This window comes from Oxyura jamaicensis, chromosome 2, assembly GCF_011077185.1.
Source record: "Oxyura jamaicensis isolate SHBP4307 breed ruddy duck chromosome 2, BPBGC_Ojam_1.0, whole genome shotgun sequence".
Classification (NCBI taxonomy): Eukaryota; Metazoa; Chordata; class Aves; order Anseriformes; family Anatidae; genus Oxyura; species Oxyura jamaicensis.
In genome coordinates, this window is record NC_048894.1 from 228,565 (window position 1) to 241,643 (window position 13,079).

General features: G+C 61.8%; 1 protein-coding gene across 7 annotated transcripts in view; it reads right to left on the reverse strand.

Moving 5' to 3' along the window:
* Positions 1 to 8,684: 8,684 nt before the first annotated feature.
* AGAP3 (ArfGAP with GTPase domain, ankyrin repeat and PH domain 3) overlaps positions 8,685 to 13,079 on the reverse strand; it is a 111,218-nt gene continuing 106,823 nt past the window's right edge. For 6 of the 7 annotated variants that reach the window (XM_035319810.1, XM_035319806.1, XM_035319807.1 and 3 more), the window contains 5 exons: positions 12,837 to 12,991; positions 12,220 to 12,310; positions 11,571 to 11,793; positions 10,236 to 10,491; positions 8,685 to 9,957 (listed from right to left, as the gene is read on the reverse strand). In XM_035319810.1, the coding sequence (XP_035175701.1) occupies positions 9,730 to 9,957; positions 10,236 to 10,491; positions 11,571 to 11,793; positions 12,220 to 12,310; positions 12,837 to 12,991 (953 nt within the window). In that variant the 3' untranslated portion in view covers positions 8,685 to 9,729. The other variant, XM_035319812.1, reaches the window with a different exon arrangement.

Below are 13,079 nucleotides of genomic sequence, written 5' to 3' on the forward strand. Positions count from 1 at the left end.
CCGCGGCGCTGCCCTCCCGGCCGCGCTGCGGGGACGGGGCGGCCGCCGGCAGCAGCGGGGAGGACGTGGGGCCGGGGCCCGTGGGCCCTGCGGGGAGCAGCGGGGGAGTCGCGGGCGCCGTCGGGCCTGGTCCGACGCCGGTGCAGAGACATGGGAGGGGGCCAGGGCCGGGGCCGTCCGTCGCTGCCCCCGGAGGCCCCGCTGGCTACAGCCTGCCCGAGCCCAGCCCGCCCCCGGGCTCTCGACACAGCTGTGTCTGCTGCCCAACCCGGGGCCGCCGGTGTCTTGGGTGTCCCGGGCCCCTGCACAGGAGCAACCCCCCAGGTCAGAACGGCATGAGGTCAGATCGCCACATTCCAGGAGGCAAAGCCCTCTCCTGCAGGCCTGGTGCCAGTCCCTGGCCCTGGGCTGAGCAGAGGTCCATGCTTGCATCTCCCTGCAGCCCCCTTTCCCCGCCTGCTCTCCCCAGGACTGCCCCGGAGCCCTGCACCAGCTCTTGTGCATGTTTCTGATGCAATGCCCTCCTGCTCTTTGGAGCCACGCTGCCTGCTGCAAGAGACGTGCCCTGCAGCCTTTCCTCCTCCCTCAGCTCCGAGGAGCCCCCCCCCCCCCCCCCCCCCCCCCCAACCGATTGCAGCATAGGGAATAAACGGGGAAATGCTCCTGCAGCTCAGATTCCTCATTGTCACTGATCCCTGGGGCACTGCTGGGTGCCAGGGCTGCCTGCCCCACCGCTGCGTGGAGGGGAAGGTAAGGGTCTTGCCTTCCCTTGAAAATCTCAGGCTGTCTCACCACCATCAGCTGCTGCTTCTCTTGACGTGCAGCGGCGAGCACAGGGCCGGGGTGGACCAGACAGTGCTGGCACTGGCATTGTGTCTTCTGCTCCAACCTGCAGCAGGCGCTGGGTTTCACTGTGCCGATGCAGGAGAGGAGTTTCAGACTCCCTGAGCTCATACATCTAGGCTAGCTAGACTTGAGTAGTTCTGTTCATGAGAGCCATTGCATGGGATGCTGCTTCTGAAGCCAGGAGGTGTCTCATCTCTGAACCCAACCCCGATGCCTGATGAAGAGCCAGTTTTGCACAGGGTACAGCTGCACACTGTCAGCAGAGCCATGTGGGTGCACTGCTGGCTGGGTGTCCAGCCGTTAAGGCTGGTTTGGAGGACATCAGCAAGGGAGCTTGTGTAGTAGCAACACCCACTGCAATCCCACCAGAGGTTCCTGGACAGGGAGAAGGCTCTCTCCAAGTGTGTAGGATGTTGCTGCTGGGATGCCAATTTCTCCGAGTTTTGACGTGGAGTTTGGGGTAACCCAAACTTTGGGTTTGGGGTCCAGTTGGCCATAGGCACCCCTTGGAGACACAGCTTTTAAGAGTGGGAGGCACCCCTGACAGCCAGAAGCTGACTTTGCAGAATTACAGAATGGCTGACGTTGGAGACACCTCTAGGTCCATCTGGTCCAACCCTTGTTCTTGCAGGGCCACCCGGAGCATGGTACCCAGCACCATGTCCAGGTGGCTTTTGGACATCTCTAAGGAGGAAGACTCCACAGCTTCTGTGAGAAACCTGTGCCGGTGCTCTGTCACGTGCCCAGCACAGAAGTGCTTCCTGATGTTTAGCTGCACCCTCCGAGGTGCCTGCCCTGATGCCACAGCATGGGCTGTCACATCTCCATGCTGCCTGGCATGGGCCCCTTCCCCAGGCTTTTCCTCTTCGGCACGTGTCTTCTCTTAGTCGGTGGCCCGGCTCCATGCTCAGCCTGCACAGCTGAGTTCTCCTGTAGCCGCAGAGAACCGGTGAGTGGCTCTGCCTGTCCTGTGGCTGCTGGCTCTGGCTAGCTGTGTGGGGACAGCCGCAGCTCAGAGCAGAGCAACTGCTACAACAAAGCTGTGCTCCTGGATGTCCCAGGTGGGTGCCTGTTTCCAGGGAGATGTCTGTGGCAGGTCCTGAGACGGTTCTGCAGGATCCTTTCATGACATGGATTTCTCAGCACCTGCTGGGGCAGCAGAGCACAGCTGGCTTCTTGCAGCCATGGCTGGACAAATTCTGCCTTAATCCCCTGTGCCACGGAGCTCAGGGCTCAGCCTGCTCGGGTAGCAACATCTGTTGGCATTCGCTGTGGATGGGCGAGGTGGGTGTCCTCTGGAAGCTGCTCCCAGCTGCACTGTCCCTGAGGGAGCTGGCAGTGCCCCCTGAACACACTGCGGCAGAGCTGCCTGCGCCCCAGGACCACGTTCAGGTATTCCTTGCTTCTCCCTTCTCAGGTCTGGGTTGGGCTGAGCTAGAGGACGTTAACGTACCTACCCTACGCGGCTACCAGTGGGGCAAAATGCCATTTGCAGCAATTGCATCAGGAGCTGATAGCTGTACAACTGGGCCAGACTGGAGGAGGGGGGAGAATGAAGATTAAAACCATGATGCAGCGATAAGCAGTGCTCTGTTGCTATAAATGGGTCCACATGAGGGGTCTGTGCCACTGCAACCCAGCATGGCACAGCAGTACAATATTAAATACGGTGCTCTGAAAATTTCCCACAGCTCCAGGGCTGGGGACAGTGTCACTGAGAGGACTTAAAGCTGATTTCAGGGACCAAGAACTCCCTTTTCTCACTTCGTATTTCTAGCTGATGCTGTGGTTTGATATGTCCTGCCCCAATGACAGCGTCAGTTTATTGTGTTCTTATCCCATCTCCCCCCACTCTGCACCACACCACCACCACCACGAACTGCGCACAAAGTCCCCGTGCTGTGCCTGCACACTTGGTCATGGACTGCCTGTAGACTGGATCGGCAAATGGAGCCTTCAGCTGGAGCCACCACACACTGCAACCCTACAAACACTGGTGTTAATATAACTGGAAGTGCTGCGGAGAGCTGAAGCTCAGCCTGGTGCTGCTGGAAGTGGCAGACTCACTGCTGTCACCAGGAGTGCTGGAGAGAGCTGCAGACCAGCACAGCTCCTTGCGCTGTGCAGAACGGAGCTCCCCGTGAACCTGGTGCTCTGCAATGAGGCTGCCGCCTCCTGCACAGCCCAGAGCACAGCACTGTAACCCTGCAGTGAATGGTGCTGCTTGAGATGGCTCCAGCACCTCCCCGGCAGAAGAGATGCTGGGGCAGATGTTCCCCAAGCTGGAGCTCCTGGTCCTGCACCGTTTAGACAAGGGGAAGTGGGGGTGAGAGGTGGGGGGTCCTGGAGGAGAGGAACAAAGAAAACCTGGGCAGTAAAGACAGACCCTTGGGTGTCAGGGCCATGCAGACAGGAAGGGAGCTGTGGCGGCCCCTGTTCCAGCCCCTGCTCAAAGGCAGCCTGGTTGGCTAAGGATGCTGAGGAACTGTCCAGCTGACTTCAAGGCTCTCCTAGGATGGCAATCCCACAGGGTCTTAGGGCCCCTGTTCCAGTGTCTGAGCACCCTCCTGGTACTTGGTTTTCCTTGTACCTAGCTGGAATTTCCCACGTATCAGCTGACGTGTGTCCTGGAGTAAAAGCTCTTATGTGGTACCCAAATGTGTACGTACACATGTACACACGCACACATGCATTAAAAGGAAGATACAGCAGTAGCCATATAGAGGTGGTTATATATGGACATGCGTTTATTGCTACGTATAAGTTTCTACATGTATACATATACATACAAGACTTTTTTTTTCCTCATGAGGACAATTTCCTCCTTTACAAAAAATTGATTTTGCCACAGACCTGCTCACTCATTTGCCTAGAAAACGGTTCTTAAAGAGCTAGGAAAGGCGTAGCAATTGTGTCCCACGCGACACCTGTTGAGTCAGCGGTCCCCTCTCAGGACCAGGTTTACCATACAGCAGACGGATCACAGCATTTTCTAACAGTGAGGTTGTACGAAGACCCGACAGGCCACAACGCAGTGCTGGTGCTGCTGTTCGTTAATTTGCCTGTCCAGGACTTGCTCAGATGCTTAGTGGCGCTGCCAGAGGCTCACAGAGAAGCTTCCCAGGAGGTCAAGCCATGCTTTTATTTTCAGAGCTGGTGAGCAGCAGTGGCTGTTGTGGGCCCTCTGAGCCCAGAACAAGCCGACAGGCGCAGGGCAGAGGAATGCTGCACCGTGCTCTTTTCTGCTGCCCTGCAAGGGAGTCTGTGCCATGAGGACGTGGGGGGTGCCTCTAGGGAGCTGCTCGCGGTGGTCCTGGACCCTCAGGAGTGCCTGGCCAAAGGTCCGGGGAAACGGCTGGCACCACACACGTGCCCACCCTGCAGCAAGGGTGCACAGCCTGGGGGAGGTGGGAGGGTCGATGCACCCAGCTGCCTGGGACACACCCTGCAAGACTCCTGCAATGCAGAGAACCTGTACTCCCATGGGCAGAAATTGTCTCTGACTGCGCATGGGCAGGAGGGGAACAACCTCCCTTCCCACCGGCCTGGCACCAGGGAAGGGTCAGGAGCTCTCTGACCACCAGCAGTGCCTCTACAGCCAGCCCTGCAGCACCTGCAGAGCTCAGGGTGCAGATGCAGGGGGGATTCGGTGGCAAACTCCTGGTGGGTGTGCCTTCAGCACCAAAGGGAAGCAACCCAAGCCCTGAAAGAAATTGTGAAGGGCACGCTGGAACTGGGGCTTGGGAGGTGAGAGGGACTATAGCCACACTCTGCTTTGCTGTGGCTCATTCAGGAGCTGGGTGAGTTATGAGGCACTTTGCGTGGCTGCAGTGCCCAGTGCTCTCTGCACAGCCAGGACTGCCAAATCCAGCTAAGGGGGGGGGGTTATGGGCAGGGGGTGCAGGTGCGGTAGTGGGGCATATTGGTGGCAGACCTTGGGAAGCACAGACCCAGGGAACTAGGACACCATGTCATACCTCAGCTCCCTCTTTCAGAGGCAGGACTGACTGGAAACACGGAAGTGCAGAGCCGCAGTAAGATCTCTGCTCTGGCCATCAGTTGTAAAATCCCCTCTGCACACAGCCAGTGCTGCCCACAGTCCCTGCACCCACCTGCTGGGTGCTGCCCAGAGCTCCCCCCCCCCCCCCGCCAGCCCCCAGTGCTGCCCCTCCGCACCCCCCACCAGCCCCCCCGCAGCCCCCTGCAGACCCTGTGCTGCACGGCTGAGCTGGGCTTTCACACATGCTGGGATGTTTGACTTTGCTTCAGCCCCTGTCTTCCCTGTGCCAGCCCGCACATCCGCTCTTCCCCAGTTCATCAAGGTGCTGCTGAGAGGAGGGTGCAGTGCCCTGAAGGAGCTGCTCAGGCCCCCAAGCCCCACATCTGAGCAAGCACTGGTACACACCGGGCTGTGCTGAGTGCTGCTCAGCCCTTCCAAACCTCTTGCACACCGGGCCTGTCCCTGCAGTCTGCACCTGCACAAGGCAGCTCACCAACATCTCCTGCAGAAGAACCCTTGGGCACAAGCGTCTTTCTGGAAAAGGCCTGGGGTGGGTTTGTGCTGGCACTGCAAATGTCCGTCCTCTGCACAGCTCCTGTGCCTTGTGCAGGACAGAGCAGTGGGGTGCTCTGCTACCTGGTGCCCCGACCCTTGTCTGCCTGCCTGGCCTCAGAGCTGCCTTGGCAGGGAGCACCCTGCTGCCACAGCTAACCACGGCCAACCCTGCTGCTAACCACAGCTAACCATGGCCAACCCTGCTGCTAACCATGGCCAACCCTGCTGCTAACCACGGCCAACCCTGCTGCTAACCACGGCTAACCACGGCCATGCTGGGGAGGCTGGGAAATGCCCAGCGGTGGGCTGGGAGATGTGCCTCTAGGTAGTCAGTGCAGCACAGGTACTCCGTAGGTATCCAGTGTTAATCTGTGGGACAGAAGGCTGGGGTAGAAAGCCTGGTTTGTAGTTCCCATTGAAATTAACAAGCAGCTGGCCCAGTCACTGATCCCTCACCCCTGCTGTCCTGGTTCTCCCATATTTTCAGCCCTGGCTTCTGTGAAGCTTCCCATCTCCAGCCCCTACGCACCCTGAAATACCCACCAGCTGCTGGGCTGTGTCCTGCTGGGTGCCTGCTGCAGCCATGGAGCAGAGCCTCTGCTGGCACAGCCTTACCCCCATGACTTCTCAAGGTATCACGCAGGCAGCTTCAATAACGCTGCTGCACTGCAGGGAGCCATACTGGGCACACAGGGTGCTGGGGAGCTCTGTGGTGCTGGGTGCACGGGGACAGCCCAGCAGGGTCTGTGGTGAGGGTGGGGACAGCACCACAGGGGCACTATGAGGCAGGTGGCCCGGGGGAAATCTGCATCCTGGAGGGGCTGTGCCATGCAGCACCAAACCACTGCTGCCCCAGGGGATGTCTGCGTCCAATGGCGTCAGGTGCACAGAATCACGGAACGGCCGAGGTTGGAAGGGACCCCTGAAGATCGCCCAGTCCAACCCCCTGCCGAGCAGGATCACCTAGAGCACCCTGCACAGGATGGCGTCCAGGTGGGTTTTGAATATCTGCAGACAAGCAGACTGCACATCCTCTCTGGCAACCTGTCCCAGAGCCCTGTCCCAGTAAAGAAGTGCCCTCTCACGGTGCAGGTGGCTTTCCCCGTACAGCTTCTTCAGCTCTGCCCTGCCCGGCACACGAGGTCCCACCTTTGTTCGTGGCAAAGAGGGTGATGGAGCGGCAGCCCTGGACAAGACTCAGTAGCAGCCGTCCCCTTGTCCTGTGCTGGTGCGTGGCTGCAGCCGCCCTGAGGCTGGACAGTGCTGCCCCACGCCACAGCTGCTCCTGGCCCACATTCACCAGGGAATGCCCCCAGCTCGCCTGGGGCTGGGACAGGGCCTGTGGGCCTTTGCAGGGTGCCGACCCCAGTAAAACCACCACCCCGTGCCCCACGGGGCTGGTCCTGGCAGTGCCTGCAGTGCCACTGCAGAGGCACGGCGGGACTCCAGCCTGGGGCTGCACGCCATGGGCCTGTTGATGGCATGAACTGCATCCCCTGCAGCTCCTGCACCCCTCCGCAGCTCCATGGTGTCCGCGTGCGGCTGCCAAGGAGCTGCTGTGGTCCCTGCGGGTAAGAAATGCCCTTGGCCGTGCAGGGCTGTACCAGGAGGAGCAGGGGGTGGCCTGTGCCTTGCCTGGCACCCGCCCGAGCTGCTCCTGTCTCAGCCCAGCCCAGGACCACACGAACCCATGCTGAGGCTGAGGTGTGCTCGCGCAATGGGAGAGTACTGGGGCCCAGTGCCGCTGCCATGCTGGGGGAGCTGCTGGCACAAGCGGAGGGGCAGCCCCTGGTTCCCCAGGGATCATCTGTAGGATGTGGGCAGCAGCAGGGCGCTGGGTTGGTGGTGCCATCATCAGCACAAAGGGGCTGCGGGGGCCCTGGGGGTGCTGCACGCCTTCATGGGAACCGTGCGGACTGGGGGTGGGGGTCAGGGGGGCTGCTCATGTCCATGTGGCCCCAGGATAGTTTTCGCATGGCCCCCATCAGCACAGCCACAGTGCCCAGAACGGACCTCAGGGCAGCCCCTGAAGGCGAGGTGTGGGGACAGGCGAGGGGCTGGGCTGAGGACCTCGGCCCGGGGACAAAGCTGGGCGCAGGACGTGGCCGGGCCGGGGGCACCCCGGCAGCTGGGGCAGGGCCGGGATGGGAAGGGAGGCGCCGGGGCTGGGCCGGGCGGGATCCCGCGCGGGAGATGATGTATGGGCAGATGTATCAGATCGCACAAGATAAACAAGCAGTGAATTTCATCAGGGCCCATCATGGCTTTAATTTGGCTGCCTAATGAGTCAGATCCAGCCGCGCAGATAAAAGTTGTCAGAGCCGCAGCCCTAATGAATTTCTTGCCACTTGTAATCAAGGCAGCTTGTCTGAGGGGGATGATTAATGGGCCCCAGAGGAGCTGCCGTCCCTCGGCTTCCATTCCCGCTAATGCAGTCGCCAGGAAATTAACCAAACCCAGCACTGGGCTGGGGCCGGGGCCAGGGCATGCGTGCGTCTGTGCGGAGGCACCGGTGTGCACCGGGCAGCGGGGGGCCGGGCACGAGGGGCAGACGTGGGCTTGGGGTGAACCCGGCCTGGCTCTGCACGCTGCTGAGAAAGGTTGGTACCTGCGCCAGGACCGGGATGGGGACCGGCACCAGGACGCTGGCACACACGGAGATGAGTTATGGGCCTGGTGGAAGGGCCAGGGCCATCAGCAGCCGACAGCACTGGGGCAGCCCCTGACATGGAGGAGAAGCAGGGCTGGAAGGGGATTGCAGGGGAGCACCTGAGGCAGGGGTCTGGGGGAGTGTCCTGCTGTGTCCTTTCCTCCCCGCACCACCAGCCATAGCCCAGTGCCCAGCCCACAGCCCGCAGCATGGCACAGTGCATAGCCAAGATGCAGGCATGGCAAGGGGGGGTCAGTGGATCCCCGTGGAGCCCCAAACCACCTCTGTTTAAACTCACCATACTGCGTTGAGGGACCAACTGGTCCCAGCGCTTTTGATCTGGAGTGTCCCCTGCCCAGCACACGCCGCTGATGTGCCCGTCCTGAGTCCCACTGCACATCCCCCTGGGAACACGTCCCTGTGGTATCCCACAGCACCAGGGGATGCCATGACACGGCCATCGGGGTGCCCAGCTCAGCCCTGCGTGGTGGGGAGCAGCTCCGGAGCTGGAGAAGGACAGGCTGATCATTTGCCAGTCTGGGCTGAAAAAACACCAGAGCTCCTCAAAGCAGGAAAGAAACATGCTGGAGGCTGCACTGGAGGCCCAAAAAGCAGCGCGCAGAAAAGCCAGGCTGGCAGGAGGTGGGTTGCTTTATTGGCCTTTATCTCCTTTGCTGCAGGTAACACACACAGGGCAATTCATGGCAAAGAAACAGTATATACAGAGTGTCCATATAAATATTTCCAATGTACATTTTATACACAAGTGATGGAGACGTTCCACAGCAGCGTCCAAAGCCTCGGAAATTCCAGCGCGCAGCTGCAGGCTTGGCCCAAACACAAGGGAGATGCTCCTCTCCTCTCTCCTCTTGCTCAGCCGGAGTCCAGCCCCGCCTGGGCAGCAGCGGGAGCCAGTGGGGATGTGCTGTTGGAGACACCGTGTATGGCTTTGGGGCTTGAACCTGGAAGGACAGGGACTCTATAGACAGACAGACACAGCTGGGGGGCCCAGGGGAACAATCCTCTTGCCCTTCTGGGTCACCAGGGAGGCTGGAAAGGTCCATGGGATTGCATGAGATGCTCCCTTCACATCAGCACACAGGTGAGCGGCACCAGTGAGGGGATCCCTCCTCTACTGGCCAGAAGCACAGAGGAACAAATGGGTGTGGTGGAGAAATGTGCACCTACCACTGCCCCCCACCTGCCCCACTGCGCTGGGGTGCACAATGCAGGAGGGCAGGAGGGACACGTCCGAGCTGCCCTACTGCCCCCAGTACCGGCTGTGCAGGAGACGGCAGCACACCTGAACCGCCTGCAGCCCCTGTACTATCTACAAGTGAGTGTGGTGGTGGGGAGGCACACAGAGGCCGCCTCTCCTCCCCCTGTACCGGTCATGAGAACAGGCTGTACTGAAACCCCCATCCTGGTGGCTGTGGGGGCGCCTCCACAGGCTGACAGCTCTGGGTCTGCACAGCTCCCCCCTTCCAGCTGCACAGGCAGAATGCACAGGACCCAGGCAAAGAGAAGTGTGCTGCTGGCTGCCCCAGCCAGAACAGGGGGCCTGGCGTAGGATGAGCACGGCGGGTGCGGTGAGCGGCCCCTCAGACGTGCTCTGGTGGCACTGGACGCCAGCAGGGCTGGAAGGCAGCCGCACGGTGAGTGGAGGGCCTCTGGGGAGCTAGACGGCGCTGGGGCTGGAGCCGAGCTCAGCCAGCAACGTGGTGCAGGCGTTGTTGTTGGCGTTGGTGTTGCGGCGGGGCAGGCTGGGGGTCAGCGTGGTGACGGCGCTGTCGCTGGGACATCCGTGCTGCAGCAGGATGTCGATGCACTCCTGGCTGCCGGCTCGCCGGGCATAGGCCAGTGGGGTCAGGCCCCGAGCGTCCCGGCTCTTCACATCCACCCCGTACTGTGCAGGAGAGAAAGCAGCTGTCAGCAGTACCATGTGGCCCGTGGGCACGGGGCTGGTGCAGCAAGAGCACTGGCACCGGCACAGGGGCTCCACGGCACTAGGGTGGGCAGACAGGGCAAGATGAAGGGCGGCCAGGGCAGGGCCCTGCAGGAGCACACAGGAAAAGGATGGACAAGGGGTACCCCCAAGACCTGGGGGCAGGGAGGAGCTGCAGCAAGGAAGCACCGGGGCAGGGCCAGAAGGGCTGCGGTGGAGGCTGCGGGGCCCTGCCTTACCCAGATGAGCAGCTGTGTGAAGACTACGTTGGCCATGGCGCAGGAGAGATGCAGTGCTGTGCGCCCGTCTCCATCCCCGTAGGTCTCGTTCACCTCCTCCTTGGTGCCATGTGCCAGCAGCGTCACCACGAGGCGCAGGTCATCCTCCACGACCGCCCGCAGCAGCTGCTGCCCCAGCGGGATGTCCGACTGGGGCAGTGGAGCCAGGAAGAGCTTCTGCTCATACTTGGCCCGGATCCAGCGCTCCTTCTCCTCCCTGCCAGGTGGGACACCGTCACTGTCACCAGTGGGTGCTGCGTGCACGGGGGAACGGGCACCAGCACCGCTACCCCAAACACACCTAACACCGTGTGTTAGCAGTGTGCACGCGTCACACGCAGGCATCCTTGCATGGTCCCTGCTGTGTCCCATCATACCCACGTCTGTCACTGGGGCCCTGCGCATGTCACGCTCCTCCAGGCACAGGCCTGACACACACAGGTCGTGCTGCGCCTTCTTAGGGCTCCTGGCGTGCCCTGTGCAGTTATGGCCCTGCACACACAGGGGCCACATCCCACGCCCCGACCCCACTGCTGCCACTCCACAAAGGGACACCTGCACCTCCATGCTGGCGTCCCGCGCGCTCTCCTGCCTGTCCATTACGTGCTGGCCTGGGGACTCTGTCCCGTGCCTGTGCGCGGGCCTCGGCCAGCGGCAAGAAAAGGTTAGCTGCTGCGCACAGCAGCCCAGTGCCACGGGAGGCGCGTTATCGCTGCTGCCGTCTCGCCTGGTGCAAACAAAGGCTGCGGCAGCGTCCGTCCCGCCTGGGGCTGCGGGGCCGGGCGGATCGATGTGTGCCGTGCCGCCGCTATCTGCTGCCTTTCTATCCATCTGCATCTGGCGGGCGGCCATCAATGCCCCGCGCGGAGCATGCTCACTCCCGCCGCCCCCTGACCCGCTCTTATCCGTTGATAAGCCTCAGAAAGGGCTCTTGTTGGGATGAGTGACAGGAGAGTCGCTCCGATAGGGACAGACAAGGGCCTGAAAGGGACGCACCCTTGAGACCTGCACAACACTGCCAAGCCGTCTCTGTTAACCCCTTCTGCTTTGCAGCCAGCCGTGGCTCCAGCAGCCACCGTGTGCCAACGGCTGCCCGTGGAGCCCTGCTGGCCCGCTGGGGAAGCAGGAGAGGGCTTCTGGTGTCGCGAGAGCAGGCAGGACCTAGTCACTGGAGCACCTTGTGGGTTCCTGCCCACCTCTGCTGGGCTGGCTGGCTGCTCCCAACCTCCTTGGTGCCCTCAAGCCTCCCGGTGTGGTTGCCTGAGAAGCATCCCTGCAGTGCCCCGTCTCCCTTACCGGCTGCTCTCAGGGGTGGGCTTGGGGTAGCCTTCCACAGCTCCTTCCCAGACAGCGTTGGCCAGGGCGTTGCCGATGGCTGTCATGACCATGAGAAGCTCGCTGGGCCAGTCGTCCAGGTCCAAGGAGCGCACGCGGGACAGGTGGGTGCCCAGGTTGCGATGGATCCCAGAGCACTCGATGCACATGAGGGAGCCCAGGTTCAGACTCGCCCAGTCTGGATCTGCAGGCGGCAAGACCAGGATCAGTGGGGCAGAGTTAACGTCAGCAGGGACTCACTGGCCTGTCTCCTCCTGTGACCCTGGGGACCCGTTATTTGCTGGGACCTGCCCACCAACTCCCTTCCAGACACGGTGCCCCCAGCAGCACAGGGAGCAAGGACCCCAGGCTGGGCGGAAAGGAGCCACAGACCAGCATGGCAGCTGGGTGAGCGCTACAGGGGACCTCCTATCCCTAAGGAACAGGTCCTTGCAAGAGAGGACAAAACAGCTCCACAGAGCAAGGGACCCTCAGGTCCCTCTGCAGTAAGGGAGGTGGTCGCGGAGTCGACCCTTCCCTTCCCTTCCCTTCCCTTCCCTTCCCTTCCCTTCCCTTCCCGTCCCGTCCCGTCCCGTCCCGTCCCGCAGTCCCCCCCCGCAGCATCTCTTACTGGGTGCATCGCAGTCCACACAGAAGCTGTTCCCACGCGCGGTGCGGACGGCCTGCATGGCCTGTGCATCGCCCTGGCTGCCCAGCCGAGCCTGCAAGGAGACCCCCAGGAAGCCCTTCAGGCCAGGCTGCCCCCACCCTGTGTCCTCTCACCGCCACCACGGAGGCTGTCAGGAAGCACCAGCACCATGCTCCCAGCAGCACGGCTGCAGGGGGGGCACCAGGGCTCACGGACAGCCTGGAGGGATCCCCCCGGGACAGCCTGGAGGGATCCCCACGGGACAGCCTGGAGGGATCCCCACATGCAGCTGGGGGGAGCTGGAGGAGCAAGGGCTGGCGGGCCAGGACAGGGAGCGAGCACCGGAGCTGTCAGGGGAGCCGTGCAGGATGAAGGAGCTCCGTGGGGCCACTGCCAGGACAGGGAGGGGACAGGGAACTCGGAGAGGTGACAGAAACCCGAAGAGGGAGCAGCACAGTCCCGGGGGTGGGATCCAGCCCTGACTGGGAGCAGAGGGATCAGGACAGGATCCAGCCTGGACAGGCAAGCCTGGAGCAGGCATGGATGCGGCAAAGCGGATGACAGATGCGGAACCCAATAACTTGGCTGAAGCCTCCTACCTTGTTCTTGCTGCTCTCGCAGCCCTGCAGGCTGGCCAGGATCTGGCTCTCAATGGCCTGGACCCAAAGCTCTCGCTCCTCAGACGTTGAGGCCTCAAAGAGCCACGTCTGGCCCGTCAGGGACACGATAATGAACTCAAATGGCTCGTCTGGTTCTGGAAGAGAAAGGTGTGCCGTGGCACAGGTCAGGGACGGAGAGGGCTGCAGTGGTTGTGGGGTGCCCCACATGGGCAGTCCCTGGGG